The sequence below is a fragment of the Polyodon spathula genome, chromosome 7 (assembly GCF_017654505.1).
Source record: "Polyodon spathula isolate WHYD16114869_AA chromosome 7, ASM1765450v1, whole genome shotgun sequence".
NCBI classification, from domain to species: Eukaryota; Metazoa; Chordata; class Actinopteri; order Acipenseriformes; family Polyodontidae; genus Polyodon; species Polyodon spathula.
The window spans coordinates 47,085,081-47,100,451 of record NC_054540.1 but is presented as its reverse complement, the minus strand read 5'-3'; the positions used below and the strand labels follow the sequence as shown (position 1 = coordinate 47,100,451).

The window sequence follows — 15,371 nt, the reverse complement described above, 5'->3', positions numbered from 1 at the left end:
GCATCAGAAAATTAGTTTGAGCATGTTCTGATGCTTCTGCGCAGTACTGATGGAAAAAGTTGACCGAGGTGACCTGAAAATGAGCATTTCCAGACAGGTGCTTTTTAAACCAAATAAGTATCTACATAGATTATAATTATCTGGGAAAACAAATCAATTTTTGTGTCTTGGTGGGAGAATTTTTTATTTGAAAGAAAATATGCATATATATCTTTTGTAGTTTAAAAAAAAATGCTTCAAGCTGAATTGAGAATCTGGGAATAATACACTTTAAGGTTTTAATGACAAAAAAAAAAAAAAAAAGATGAAACTTTAAGCATGGGAGCTTCACAGCATGGTGTCCCTCTAGCTTTATGTACTTGAAATGAAGTCTAATTTCAGATTATGCTGCCCTGAGGGGGTGGAAGGGGAACTGAAAATCAGGGCTGTTTTAGGACCTCTCCACATAGATGTGTTTTGGGAGAGGGTTGAACACATTTCTCAGCCCAGCAGGCGATTGGTTGGAATGTGATAATTTGCCACTGCTTCCGTTTGCCACCTGCTGTGGCTCATTTTGAAAAGGAAAAGAATTGATAATTAGATGCAGGGATCGGCTGTTAACAAGCTCACCAGATGTTCCTTAAATGAGTGATTTTTCTTAGACTTGAAAGAATCAGTAAAGTTTGTGGCAAGGTGGTACAATGGATGAATGCCTGAACCTTTTATCTCTGAACCTTGCGGTTTTATCTCCCAAAGACCCAGACAGAAGAAAATATTCTGATGTGACACCAGAGCAGGCTTCAAGTCAAGCTTTCTATATCCTTGCTTCCTGGGTAGCATACAGTCGTCCTTGTGTAAAGGGGGACCTCAACTACCTGCAGGCCAGTATAAAGGAAACAGATCATTGGGATCCTTTTTAAGACCTCGACAAAGTTTTGCGATCAGTCGGAACTGGAGCATTGAAGGGCTAAATGGCCTCCTCCTCGTTCATACATTTTCTTATGTTAATGTACAGCTATGGCCAAAAGTTTAGCATCAGTCAGTTTAGCATAACAAATTTTGCTTCATAATGTCAAATGAAACTTGCTGAATAATGTTACGTTAACATATTTAGTTAAACTACAGTTTTGTAGTTTTCCGTCTATTTGATAACAAACTGACAAATTTAACATCAAATACTGTACTACTATTATGGTATGCAGAATTTACGTCTTGCTTTACAGTTTAAATACTTTAAACAGCTTTACATTTTACAGTGAGCAGTACGTTTATATCATGGCTACACCAAAAATGCCAAAATAAGTGTCAAAATAATCTCCACAAAATTAGTGATGATGACTGTGAATTAAAGCATACTGCGGAGCAATGGTGCTCTAAAATAACATCCCTTGTTAGGGAATATCAAAAAGCAAAAAAAAACATGCATTCCCAAAGCCATGATGCAAGCCCGCTGTCTTTGCAACCCCATGCTTTTAAAGATGACTAATTGTTTCGTTCTGCTAGTATCTTAATGATTGAACACCAAAACAGAATACTGTACGTGGACAGGAAGGCAAAACATGCTATATTACATATTACATACCAGTGGATCAGTTTCTAACAGAGTTGACAGCGTTCGTCATGGAAACGAGTTCAGAATCCGAACAGTGTTGATTTAAACATACATGAATGTGGACAGGTATATTTTGCAACTGTATAGCTACTGTACCGGTATTGAAAAATGAGTTAGGACAGAAAGTGGTTTTTAACCAGTACAAGTGTGAACAGGGTTGATATCTACATCTGTCTGTCTCCAATCCTAAAATTCTAGGTGATGTGAAACTTTTGACTATAGCTGTATATTAGCATCACAGAAAAGAACAGTTTGGTGCTATCTTTGAGGCCGCCTTCTATGAGCTGGAAAGGTTGGGCCTTTTTTTATATTTAATGGTGATTCCCAAGTACAGTCTTTATTTTTGTGATTTTATAAGAAGTTAATACATTGTGTAGGTGTCTTATTAAATCAGAAATAATTTCACTCAGTTTGAGCAACTAGAACCCAAACTGCACAAGGTGGAATATCTTATAACAGTGACAGCCCACACACGATGAATTGAGCTCTCTGTGTTGGCATGACCAGTGTAGATGTCTTTCAAGGACAAATCTAAGTAATACTCTTGTGTATTTGCTGCTTGGATGTTTTAACAAGAAAGCGTGATGTGAAGGAACATTCTGTCAGTCAGGAGCTCTGCCCCTGTAATGCAAGCTTGTCACGTCTTGGTTTCATTAAGCTGGTTGGAGGTCCTTAATTTCTTGATTTAGTCTTTCCTTTTTTTTTTTTGTGCGAGAAGTCCAGGGAGAGTTTTTTAAATGGCTCAATCTATTGTACTGACATTTACTGCAAAACAAACTTAATCCATACGCACCATATAATAACATGTCCAGTACTATTAAATCTGTGTAAGTGTCATGTACCACAAAGGATTGTTTAATTTCTTGAAGCAGTATGTCTCTAAGCTTTTGGGATTTTTGATCTAATGTATTTAATCAGTGCAGACTGAAGTTTTCCCTTGTTTTAAAAAATCAGCCCTCATTAGTTTAACAGCAAAGGAATTGAATGTCGCATTTCTTAGTGAGTTAATAAGGATTAGATTCCTCATGCCATGAGAATAGGATTTGGGTTACATGGACAATACATCTCAAGTTAAATGTTTAAGTCAGTTTTCCACAATATGGAGTTTGATGAGACCACCTACAGTGTGCCGGCAGCAGTCACAAGTCAGTTTAAGAGGTGTTAGTATTGTGTATAACTATACTCACAGTTCCTTCATTTGACCTCAGCACTTGGATAACGTAGTGTTACTGGAGAAAGAGGTTTTGCTGGGTTTATGATTGAGAGTGCTCCAATTTTAAAATCTGCTATGGTTTACAAGCTAGGCATGGACAGTATTTAATGTTAAAGATTCAACAGTTATCCAAGTTGCTTACTGCACATAACAAAAAAAAAAAAAAAAAAAAAAAGCTGCTCTGAAACATAATAATCCAGGTCAAACTAAAAGAACCAAGTAATTGAGAGTTTCATTCTTGCCTGAATTGTTTGTACAACAGTTTTAAAACCAAGTCAGGGCTCAACAAAACGGAAGAGAAATGTAGAAAAGATTCAAACTCCTGTATTCTCCCGAGCTCTATAAATAAACAATTCCTCAACAATTCTGTCTGAATTTAGAGTCGCTGTTCTTATTTTTTTTTTTGTTAAACATCCTGACCCAGGTTGTATATCACCCGATTATTTTATCAACATGCAGATTACACAGATATAATCTTGTGAAGGCTATTGGTCCTGAATTTGGGGGGGGGGGCGGGGGGGCACTCTTGCACGAAGAGACCAATGGTATTGTGTACCTTTTGATTGTTTGCTCTTTAGTCTGTGGGTAAGGGGATATTGGTGGGCTTCCTTCTACAAAAAGAGCAAACTATCATCTTACTGAGAATCTACCTCAGATTTTACCTCCATCAAACTCTGACATTCCAGTGGGTTTGATGACACACTGGAGACCACCTTGGTGCTGACTATGATGCATTCATTTCTTGTCCACTACATGTTTTAGCTCTAGAGGTAAACTAAACATTTACCTCCCGTGTAGTTATTTTTGTAAATGAAGTGCATGTTCAGTTTTATTTTTCCTTGCGGCATGCTTCATTAGTTTTTTCATGAATTTATTATTGTAGTGGAAAGTGCTTGTTTTATTAGATTAGCCTCACGGTCTGTCTTTCTTTGCGGAAGAGGCTGGTAAGTACAGAGTAGCTATGATTCCTTAGCAACAGTGAGATTGAGCACTGCATTGTGGGGCGATCTCAACAGGGGAGCCAAAAGCAAAGCCAGTACAGTAAAAACATATTCCGACGTGGGGGTGTAGCTACAATGGCTCCGTCATAAACAGCGTTATGCTGCCTAACTGTAATAGTTATTTTGTTCAATGGATGTGTTTATTCAGGGAATGTGTCACAGCCTAGCAGTTCATTTTCATTTGGAAGTAGCTGCTTTTTGTTTTGTTGTGTATCATGCGACACAGAGAAATATTATTTTTTAATGGTTGAATTTCTGGGTATAAAAACGCACACTGGATTGACATGATTATGGGTGATCTGTCAGAGAACAGCGTTTATGCCTGTTTTTCCCAAAATGTTGCATAGCTTTGGGTTTTGATTTTAAATTTACACAATGGTGTTCAATGGACACAAAGGCAAGTAGCAGCAAAATTACTTTTTGCCCTCTCCCTTTTGATTTTCTGTAATCTGTCTGTAGCCCAGTAGTCAGAACCCCCCTGTCCCTAATACTGCAGCAAACAATTGAGCCCTTATGCTTGTTCTACAGTGTGACTGCTCTGCACTGCGGCAGGTGAGGTGGTCATCTTGTTTTGATAGCTGAATGCATTTAAGATTCTCTTAAGACTCAACATATTCCAAGTGGCATGCCTGTAACAAGTACAATTACAATGAAGTCAAATTTGAAATAAAAGGGAAAGTCATTGGAAACAATGTTGTGTTCAAAGTTCTGTATAAAAAATTAATAAAAATTAAAGTAATGCAACATCTTCACTGTATAAAATGTAAAAAGTTGGAAGTTGTACTTTGTTGATACTGTTTCCACATTGTAGGTCTATTTAATGCAAAATAAAATCTAGACAAAGAAAAGCAAACACACACAGTTGGGTGTAATTTAAACCACATTTTGGTCACAGTGTTGGCCAAGGAAGCCAGTATTATATTCCAGTATTGTTTTCAATAATAGTGTTGTCATAGAAACTGAAGTCACATGAAGGTTTATGACACCCCCCCCCCCCCCCCCCCCCCCCCAAGCACACAGATTTATATTTACAGTTTCAAGCTTCACAGTGTGCATTAATTACCCATTGCATTGACATAATCTCACTTTAATTTGGTAACTGGACATTTTAATAAATGAGATTAACACAGCTGGAATACAGTATTTACATGTTTGAGTAGTGTCATAAGGGTTATTTATGATGATTGGTGTAAGGAGAAATTATTTATTTTATAAATAGGGCCTATAGAAATTCACTGGGGATTTCAAACAATTGAGTCGTGCAGCCTCCAGATGTCCATACAATCAAGTAAAGGCTACCAGAATAATGAAGATATTAACATATGATCTATTGGATAAGGAACAATGAAGGTTATGGAAAGTGGAGCGAATAAATGGCAGCATGCAATCATGGGGGGGGGGGGGGGGTGCAGGGATGCAGGGATGCAGGGGGTTTTAAAACTCTGCTTGTTTGTGTTGCTGCACAGGACCTGTTTTTGGCAGAATTGCTCCACAACCAGAAAGAGCACATTGTGGGTTACCATGAACACGACTCCCTGCTGGACCACAAAGAGGAAGAAGCTCTCAGTGAGGAGGACCGCAAAGCAGCTTGGGCAGAGTACGAGGCAGAGAAGAAGGTGAGCGTTCGGCCTGCTGCACAGGACTGGCTACTTTTCATTTAAGTGACGGTGCATTCATTTGTTTAGTTTTATATAGCGAATTTTGATCTTGACACAAAGTCGTTGTCATTTCTGCTACCCATAGTGGTGCAAATGAATAAAAGCCATATATTTGTCAACACAGGCAGAGACAGCATAGCAGCAGTGGGTGTGGCCCCTGTGTGTGTGCCTTTTAATTACAGCAAGACCTTACAATATGCAACACGTTAAAATAAAACAATATCCCTGGAATAAAGAATACGTTGTGTAGGACTTACTTTACCCCAGTGAATTAACTACAAAACAAAGGATGCCAAATAGCCATTCAAGTTAAACATTGTATTGTTTATTCCTGAAATAAATAGTACATAAGGTTGACAGCGTATTTTTTTCATTCCTTTCCATTGCCATTTCTTCACAGTAAACAGTGGTTATGGACACGTTTTCATAACATGAGGTTTACTTGTGCCTTTTTGTAGCTGAACAAGCAAACGGAAACTGAAGTTTAGCTTTAAATACTTCAAATAAAACAAAATGTGGAAATGGCTCGAAGGGGAAAAAAACATGCCGCTTTGCTTCTCGTTTATTACATTCCACATAAAAGTTGCAACAAAAGATGTATAATATATACAATCCTATATAAAAATCACTACACAACATTTTCAGCAAGTTTAAGCGAGGCATTTCAGAATGATGTGCTTGCCTTTTTTCTGTCCCATGAGATTATGACTCGCTCTAAAGCAGCACAGTGTATTTTTGTCCCAGATGGCTTTCCATAGAGATCACTATGTGTGCGCGTGCATTATCTGGTTTGTTTACTTTTTGCTGTCTAAAACTTTGAAATAGAGGCTCAGGAACTGCTGTGCTGATCCTGCTATATATATAGATATATATATATATATAAACTTGGACTATAAACTATATTATCTTGGACCTGAATACATTAGCTTACTGTATAATAATAAACAACAGACTAGGTTTCAGGAAAGACTGTGCAACCTCAAAACAATCCATACCGCGCAGGAAACATAGGTGTTGTATGATATGTGCTGAAATATAAACTACTACGGAGTACATTAGGTTTTAATGAAGTTTTGGTTTTCTTAAGATTTAACTTTTTACATATTATCTAGTAAAACATTGACCCTTTTAATGTAAAGTGTATTTAACAAGGTTTGTAATCTCCCAGATGACAACCAGCATGTTTTAAAATAGAGCTTTTTATAAAAAAAAATTTAATTAATTAAATCCTTATGTGCAAAGACAATATAGCATCTTTTTGTAACACCGCTAGCTCTGTCACAGACATTAAAGTTTAAAAAAATGACAATACCTTTTCTTGACTTTTTTACTATGACGCTAGCCAACGTCATCTTGTTTTAAAAAACCTGAATTGCAGTCCTGAGTAGTACAACTTAGGCACTTGGAAATAATTGACTGCTCCTTCCCCATCAAGCCACAGTGCGGTAACAAGCCCCTTGTTATATGGTTAGTTTTACATATGTTCAGCTCTAAACATTTAGCAAGAACCTGAGCCAACTGTTTGTCAAAGACTACTTAAGAAGCACCACTTTGTGGGAAGTAAAGTAAATACTTAGCTTTCCAGCTCATGAAATCACTTCCCACAGGAATATTAAATATTACTTGTAAAAGTGTGATATTTCTGTCAACATATACTATGTAAATGTTTTGAGAGAGACTCGATTTTCTGAGATTTAGAAAAGGTAGTCAGTATCCATTCTTTATTTATTCATAGTGTTTGGTGGACCACAGTATGTTTCCATCTGCCATTGGGACCAACTTAGTGACTTGAAATCAGACTTGTTTATTTCCATTAGCCGCCAATCAGGATCAAATAGATTTCAACTGGAACTCAGTTAGTCGTGGGCTGGCAAAATCTCTCTAACTCTGGCCCTGGCGCACTGGAATGCGTGTTTTATATCTGCGACTGACTGAACATGAAGCCTATGAATATTTTATCGTGTCAGGGAAATATTGGACGAAATCATGAATAATTAGAAATTGTACAGAAAAAATAAACATACAGGTGATATTTGACTTGTGTATAATGTCGCAGTGATAATGGACTACCTTACTTAACTTTAGGTGTCCACGATTAGTACTAATTGGCCCCAGTTCTGCATTTATTCATCTGTCCCAATACTTTTTGGAAACTATTCTTCCAATGGCAAATAATTTGGCACCATATCTTTATGCTGACTGATTGACTGATTGTGCTTTTGTGAGGGGGTGGTTTTGTGTTCTTGGAAATGCAAGTACATGGTGATTTTATACAGTCATTTGGCTGGAGTTGTGGAAAAAACATTCACTGCCAAGCAATGAAACTTTGCACGGGGAGGCACCGAGTGATGGTCAACCAACTCCTAAGACTGCCACTCTTAAGTTGGACTTTTCATAGTCAGTTCAAAAAGGTAATGCAAATGACAGTTGTCTTTTTATAGATGCAATTACAGTGAACTGGACTGATTCTAGAAGTAAGATTAACTATTATAAAGATTAAAAGGGGGGTGATTTCATATCCAGCTTAAAAGTATACACTATTACAATATTTGAACACCCTAAAGTTTGTTTTTGTGCTTTTAAAATAGCACCCCTACCAAAGTGAATTGGTTGTCAAGTTCTGAGCTGTACTGGTATGGTGACATATCTGCACAGGTTGGAACACTTGTTAGCCAATCAGATTGCTCCCTCTATTCTTGCCATTTTATAATGAGATTCTTTTCATACTGTTTTTTCTTTTGCAGGGTCTGTCCATCCGTGGGAATGTGCCACCTGACCTCAATTATTCTGCTTTTAACATGGCTGCTCCCAATACATATTTCCCCTTTAATGTAGCAGCACTCAGCACAATGTCGAACCAGCAGCTGGAGGTAAGTAATGAGAGCCAAATGGATCGAACATACTTTAGGATCTAATTGTAACATGTAATTTATTCATATCATATACTTTTAACCCTTTGCGGTCCTATGTCGGGCTAGTTCCGACATTACAACCCTGTCCCTGTCCGACATCATCAAAAAGATGTTAAGGACAGGTCTCTAGTTGTTTTTTCTCCTGAAAAAGCCGAGAAAACCTTTCAATGGCCGAATGAGACCGATAGGTACTGAATGAAGCAGGAAAAAAAAGGGTGCATCTAATAGCCCCATGCACCACAGAGAACATGATAACAAAGGAGACAGCTGCTTCTGCATTTAGCGCTCAAAGAATATCACAGACATTTGAGATATTATAGTAATAAAATAATGACTTGGATCGCATTATTGAGGAGTTTGGTGATGAAACGAGTGATCAGAAGAGGATTTATCAGTATGCACATCTATAAAGAGGTATGTGAAAAATACAGCGAACAAGGGGTGGGGCTTGGCTGGAATTACAGTACTGAGTCCTTTTGCAATTCAGTGCTTTTAAACCTGTTTTACTCTGATAAAAAAAAAAAAAAAAAACATTTTAAACAGATGCATGTGAAAATAAATTGGACCTGACAAGTGCTGAATAAATGGACTGCAAAGGGTTAAAAGGCACTACATGGCAAAAGGACATCAATAATGCATCTCCAGCCAAGCCCCACCCCTTGTTTGCTGTATTTCACATACCTTAGACGTGTGTACTGATAAATCCTCTCCTGATCACTCCTTTTATCACCAAATTCCTCAATAATGCAATCCAAGTGTGGCAAAGTGCCCGCCCCTGTGTGTATTTTCTGTTATATGTTGTGTGTTCGGTGAGTGGAGAACGGGATTGGAGACGGAGGTAATAATAATAATAATAATAATAATATTAGTAGTCATAGTTAAATATCTGCTCACCGTGTTTTGTTTAGTTCGTTTTGTTTGTCTGTTTATTTTGGCGAATGTGCCGTGTCCTGTTTGTTTGTTACAACCGTTTATTTTCTGTCTGTCTGTTCATTCATTAAATGCTGAGCGAGACCATTCGCTCAGCTCCACCAAACTCCACCTCTCTCTTGTTGTTTATTTCTTGGCTCTGGTCTGACGCCACCCACTCCGGCCGTCTTTGTGACACCAAGTCATTATTTTATTACTCTAACATCTCAAAAAGCTCTGCAAATGTCGGCGATATTCCTTGAGATCTTTGTTTTTATCCGTTAACAAATTGAAATGACGTTTTACCTTCCTGTTTTGAAATCCGGTCTCAGGCTTACTGATTACCTACATACCTGGATCAGGTTGTGTTTAACACTATACCTGCAACCCATGTGCCTAAGCAGTGTCATGTAAATGGTCATGTTGTGCATGAACGCTGTAATCCCTTGTAGGATGGTCTTGGATTGTTCTGTTATAGGTGTGTATCTCATCTCTGGTAGTCTGCAAATCTGACTTCCCAGGTGTTTTCTTTCAGGATCTTATTAACCAAGGGAGAGAGAAAGTTGTGGAGGCCAGCACTCAGGTAACATCAGTAACTCGAGAGCCCCTCGAAGACATCATTGGAAATGTGGTGAGTGACTGCAGTAGATTTATTCCGAGATTTATTATACTGAAAGCTAAGTGTTACATGCCTCGTACAAATCATCTTTTTTGAGACTTTTACATTAATCTTTGTTCGTCTCCCAATAAAGTCTCTGCAGATTTTCAGGTGGACATGTACAGGGCATTTCCATTTTCACACTCTGCGTTTTTTTTGTAATGCAGAGATGCCAACGGCTACGATTTGGCTGTAGCAGCTACTATTTTGGAGGTACTGCTACAGCCCTATATCAAAGGGGTATAATACTAAGATTTTTAGTAAATAATTAAATGATGGATACTCCCCAAACGTTTATGATATATTATTTCAACACTGTGTGTGTTTTCCTGTTAATTTTTTTTTTTATGAATTACTCTAAATTACAGTTTTTATTATGGGATTTTAACTGACATACTAAAGGTTCTGAGCCAGGTTGCTTAGTAACCAGTTTAGGGGTCCTTCAGAAACTGCTGCGCAAATATTGCCTCGCTGTCATTATCAATCGCATGTTTACTTGGTTGCTTATCAGTAAGGCTAGAGTGTCTGAATCTCATGTCTAATTCAAATACTGCTGGACAGACTTCTCTGTGAAACATGGTGGGTGTCATGACTGCATCACGCACATAGGTACAATGAAACACCAGCAATACACGAAAGCTGACACTCCACATTATTGTATGTGTGTACAAATGGGTTTTGAGGTTGAACTTGCATTAATTAATTAATTTAATTAATTCATGGATCCTACACAGCATTGTATACACAGCATTTTGTATTTTGATAGTTGCAGTGTAGTAAGTTAAGGTTGAATATTTCAGTCCAGGTTTGACTAGACTTACGAAAAAAAAGTCAGCGTTGAAGTATTTTTATTTATTTATTTTTTTCAAAATGCTGTGTTTTTCAGTTAACAAAATTCTAGAATGAAGAGCAGAAATGAGGTCATTGGCTTGCCAAAGCCTAAGAACCTTTTAATTTGTAGACATTAGCAGCCACAAAAAAATTCTGCTCATGCTACTATTTTCTCCTTTAAGAAGTTGGCATCTCTGTATAGTGTTGGCTAACGCTCTGATGCACTGTTTGTGGTTTATTTCTCTTGTAGTGGAAAGAAAATCCCAACCTGAATGAGGCTCAGGTTCAGTCCATGGCACTGGGAAGGCAGGCTAGCGTGGAGCTAGAACTCAAACGCAGGGAGGCAGTGTACAGAGATGTACTCACAAAGCAGCAAACGGTAAATATTACCTGCATGGATTTTTTTTCTTTTCTACTAACCAAAGGATGTTCCAGAATTGGCATTGCATTTCAAAAGAAAATTTAAAGTGTTATATTATTCCTTAAGCCTTAATAGAAGACTAAGAACTACTCACTCACTTTTACAGTTTGTATATCATTTTCACAACTGGTTGTTTTTTCATGTTCCTGTTACTGCCAACAGCATTGTAGATAATATTTGATGGCAAGTTGCCATCTTTCTGTCCAAAAATACATGTTTCCTGCAACAAATTAATTGGCACGCTGTATTAAGTAATGTTTTTTTAAGGGGTGCTAAAGGCATAAAATATTGCCCCAAAATTTTGAAAAATGCCAATCCCTTGCCAAACACAAGCAATCATGCTTTCGTATTGTATTTATAAAATTAATTCATTAGAAAGTTCAAACAAGAGCTGAATGCAAGAAGAGAGACAATTCCAGTTTACAGTAAGTGCGTTGGACTCTCTTCAACAAATTAAAACAACTTCTTACTTCACAGCTAATCATGTATATCCAGAAGGTGTTAACAGACAGAAAAATACACGAGCAGCAAATAGCAATGCAGAGAGCAACACTGTTGAACCGCATGGCAATGCCCAAAGGAGCCATGGGCGGCGGGCAGGGAGGGTTCAGCCAGCTGGATCTGATGGGACTGTATCAGCAGATGACCGGTGGAATGCAGCCCCCGCCTCTGCAGCGAGTACCATCTCCTGCAAACCAGATGAAGAGCAAAAACCCAGGGCCATCCCAAGGAAACTAGTGCTGCATGGGCAGCCAACCAGGCCCTGCTGTACATTGAAACAGGAACATGCAAGTCCGCCTTTCTTGAAGTAAAAACAAAATGCTTATTTTGTAGATAAGGGCAATGTAATACACACAAGGGATCCTGTTATTTTAATTGATAAACTGTGTACATAGCCTTCATTTTATTCAAGTTGAATTACTGTAAGCCCTGTTTTAACTGCTTTTAATACACTAAACAGTGCTTATGCGTAAGATTTTTATTTATTTTTTTGCATTTCTGTCTCTTGGTCCATTTTGTTTTTTCAGTTTTCCACTTTCCAAAACCCATCAAAATTCATTTTATAATAATCGAGGACATTAAACTGGGACCACCGCTTTGCTAATTGACATAGGTATTGATGAAAACATCCTGATGCTTATTGTAGCACCTGCCCTCTAACATTTTTTATGGATTTCACAAAATAAAAATGATATTGCATGAGGACGGAGTTATAAGATCTAATGCTGGAGAAAAAAAGACAAACAAAAGGACCACTTGAGACAAATGTTAGGTTATGGCCTTATATGTTGTAACATCAAGAGATACAAAAATATTACAGAAATGAAAGTCGTGTTCAATATAGGAAGTATTTTTTGTATAATGCTTTGAAGTGATTATCTTAGTAGTAGTTGTAAAAAAATGAAAAAAAAAAAAAAAAAAAAAAAAAAAGATTGCCTGTATTGTTCCAAAATTGCTTGCTAAATTCTGACTTTTTGTAACCTGACTTCTGGTTGTAAAGTGTAATTTGCTTAGTATTGTGTTCCTGTATGTTTTTTTGTCCCACTTGTGTAGTAATGTTTCGGTACATCAGCTCACTTCCAATGCTGAAGTTGCACAGCTGTGATGACGGTTTAATTTCTTGAAAAGAAAAAAAATATAAAATAAGGTCAATATCGTTCATTCTGGAGATAAACTCCTTTTGATTGCCCAGGGTGTATTTTGAGAAATGTACAGGGACAGCTGTTCTGAATGGTATTCTTTTTGCAAGAATGTTGTTTCATGCTAGAGATTCACCTATTTGTTTTGCTATTACCGGTAACCTGCTATTTACTAGTTAAGTATTTAATATCACATTTAATAAAAGTGACCAAAAGGGTGTTTCTCTTGTATTTATACTGTGGTTATTTTCTTCATTTTTGTCTAGATTTTACAAGAAGTGCTACTCTTTCTTCTTCTGGTTTAAATTGGTTTCAGGTTTATGTTTTCACCGGTCGTCATTTTCAGACGGTAGAATAAAAGTAACCCTCCGGAAACCATGTAATACTGTAAAATAAAATATCTGAAATCTTCGTTAACCATATTAAAAACAGGCACATTTTATGTAATGTGAGATTTTGCACAAATCATTAAGGCAAACACAAAAATCTGAAAGCTCCAAGTAGAGGAAATAAATGGTTTCAGCAGTACCACTTAGTTTACAGTAGGTCTACACATTGCATTGTGCAAAATGAAAGTTGCTTTGGAAGTATTTTTATCTGATCACTTTACTTCAAGAAAATTACACTGCAGTTATGATCAGATCCAAGCCTGACTGACATCCCACTTCAATCAGCAGGTGCACTCTGCTTCCAACAAACAAAAACATTTTTACACACTTCATTTTTTTTCTTCAGACCCATGCTGTCATTGTTTTATTTTTATTGTATCACATTTTGCTGTCAGCTTTTTTTATGATCCCAGTCAGGCCAACAGTAATCAAATATGTTTGTTTATATGCTGTTGCTTATTGCTAAAGTACAGTTTAAAAAAAAAAACTTCTACAAACATGCTGGTGTACAAGCGTAGGTTGCAGATGCAACTTTTAAACTTGCTTCCCCTTGTCCAAATGTGATATTACAGATCACACAAGTGGCACACTGTAGGGAAGTAGTGTCATTTTTCTTTTACTTTACCATACAGGTTTGGGAACACATTCTATATTTTTACCTATAGTTATAAAATAGTTACAAAGTAAGCATGGTGATAAAGGCATGACTGATGTGCAAGGTGAGTCATATAGCCAAGGGAGCGCAGGTTCACGTCCTGGCTTGGCCTAATACCTGTTATAAAGTGTTGCACTGGTCTGGGCGCACCCGCAGGGGCCAGTATTTCGCCAATATGTGCTGACGAGCTCCTGGGTGTAAAGAGGCAATTGGATTGGTAGCAGGATCAGAGGATGCCAACTGACCTTCAATTCTCCTGAGCTGCTGTGGGGACATGTCTATTACGGTATATTGTGAAGTTTGCCCTGTTTTAGTTTTTTATAATATTATAAATCTAGGTTCTGGTGTTCTCAACTGTGCAACAAGCTTCCATCCCTGAATTTTTCATACTTGTGTGCATTTATTAAGCATTACCGTGAATGTTGCATTAGAAGAGTTCTAAGCATCATATAATAGCCTACACTGCAGAAAAATAACACACAATCAACTCATTCATAATTCAAATGAAGACGATTACAATGATATGCAACAAGAAAATGCTAAACAATGAAAAAAAATCTTTCAAATGTTTACAACAGCAGTTCCACCCTACTGTACATCTAAAGCTTAAATTATATTTATGGGCCGTTGTATGGCCACCAGATTGCTTCAAAATTCCATCCCCGTTATGTATTTTTGTGTGGACTTTGTTCTTTGTATTATAAAACATTTTAACAGTATTTTTTTTCTTTTGTGTTGGTTATTTGCATTTTCTTCATTTCTGAGCTATTTTTATTTCTTCTGCTGCCAGTTTTTTGTTCTTTTTTTTTTCTTTCCATTTCACTCCCTTGGGAACTATCGTTCACAGCTCCAGAAATCTGCCAGCAAAGAAGCAAAACTAACTCAGGCAGATGTTGTGAGTTTGATCCCATCCTTTAACAATACTGAGTTTGTCAAAGGTTTTGCATCACCTTATAGAATTAACTAATTTTGCTTCATAGTCGAATGAAACCTGCTGAATAATGTTACGCTAACATATTGAATTGCATACAGCTTTGTAGTTTCCATATACTTAATGAAAAACTGACAAAAATTGAAAAACAGGACATTTTTAAATCTAACATGAAATACTGTACTACTATTATGGCTTCTGGTAGACTTTTGCGATATCATTTTGTAGTTTATTTAATTACATGATGTGAAATAAAAGATTCAATTAAATTTATATAGTTTTTTTTTTTTTTTTTTTTGTATCAATCCTAAAATTCTAAGTAATGCAAAACATTTCGCCATATCTGTAGATCAAACCCCACGAGTCCCACAGCGTCACAATCCCAGCCAGGCTGTGGATCAAACCCCACAAGTCCCACAGCGTCACAATCCCACCCAGGCTCACAGAGTGCACTGAGTGAGTTCCTGCCAGAGCCAAGGTGCTCTGAACTATTTTGATGTTGGAGCTCAGTTTGGCACCTCAATGTTTCTGGGGAGCGGCTCAGCCAGTCGAGAGAATTGCG

At 37.3% G+C, this 15,371-nt stretch overlaps 1 protein-coding gene across 1 annotated transcript in view; it reads left to right on the top strand.

Moving 5' to 3' along the window:
• Positions 1-12,463, top strand: part of LOC121318681 (transcriptional regulator ATRX-like) — an 86,619-nt gene extending 74,156 nt beyond the window's left edge. The window contains exons 31-35 of the mRNA XM_041255610.1: positions 5,272-5,421; positions 8,208-8,333; positions 9,820-9,915; positions 11,024-11,152; positions 11,672-12,463. Of these exons, the coding sequence (XP_041111544.1) occupies positions 5,272-5,421; positions 8,208-8,333; positions 9,820-9,915; positions 11,024-11,152; positions 11,672-11,932 (762 nt within the window). The 3' untranslated portion in view covers positions 11,933-12,463. The remainder of the gene's footprint in view (positions 1-5,271; positions 5,422-8,207; positions 8,334-9,819; positions 9,916-11,023; positions 11,153-11,671) is intronic.
• The last annotated feature ends 2,908 nt before the right edge of the window (positions 12,464-15,371 follow it).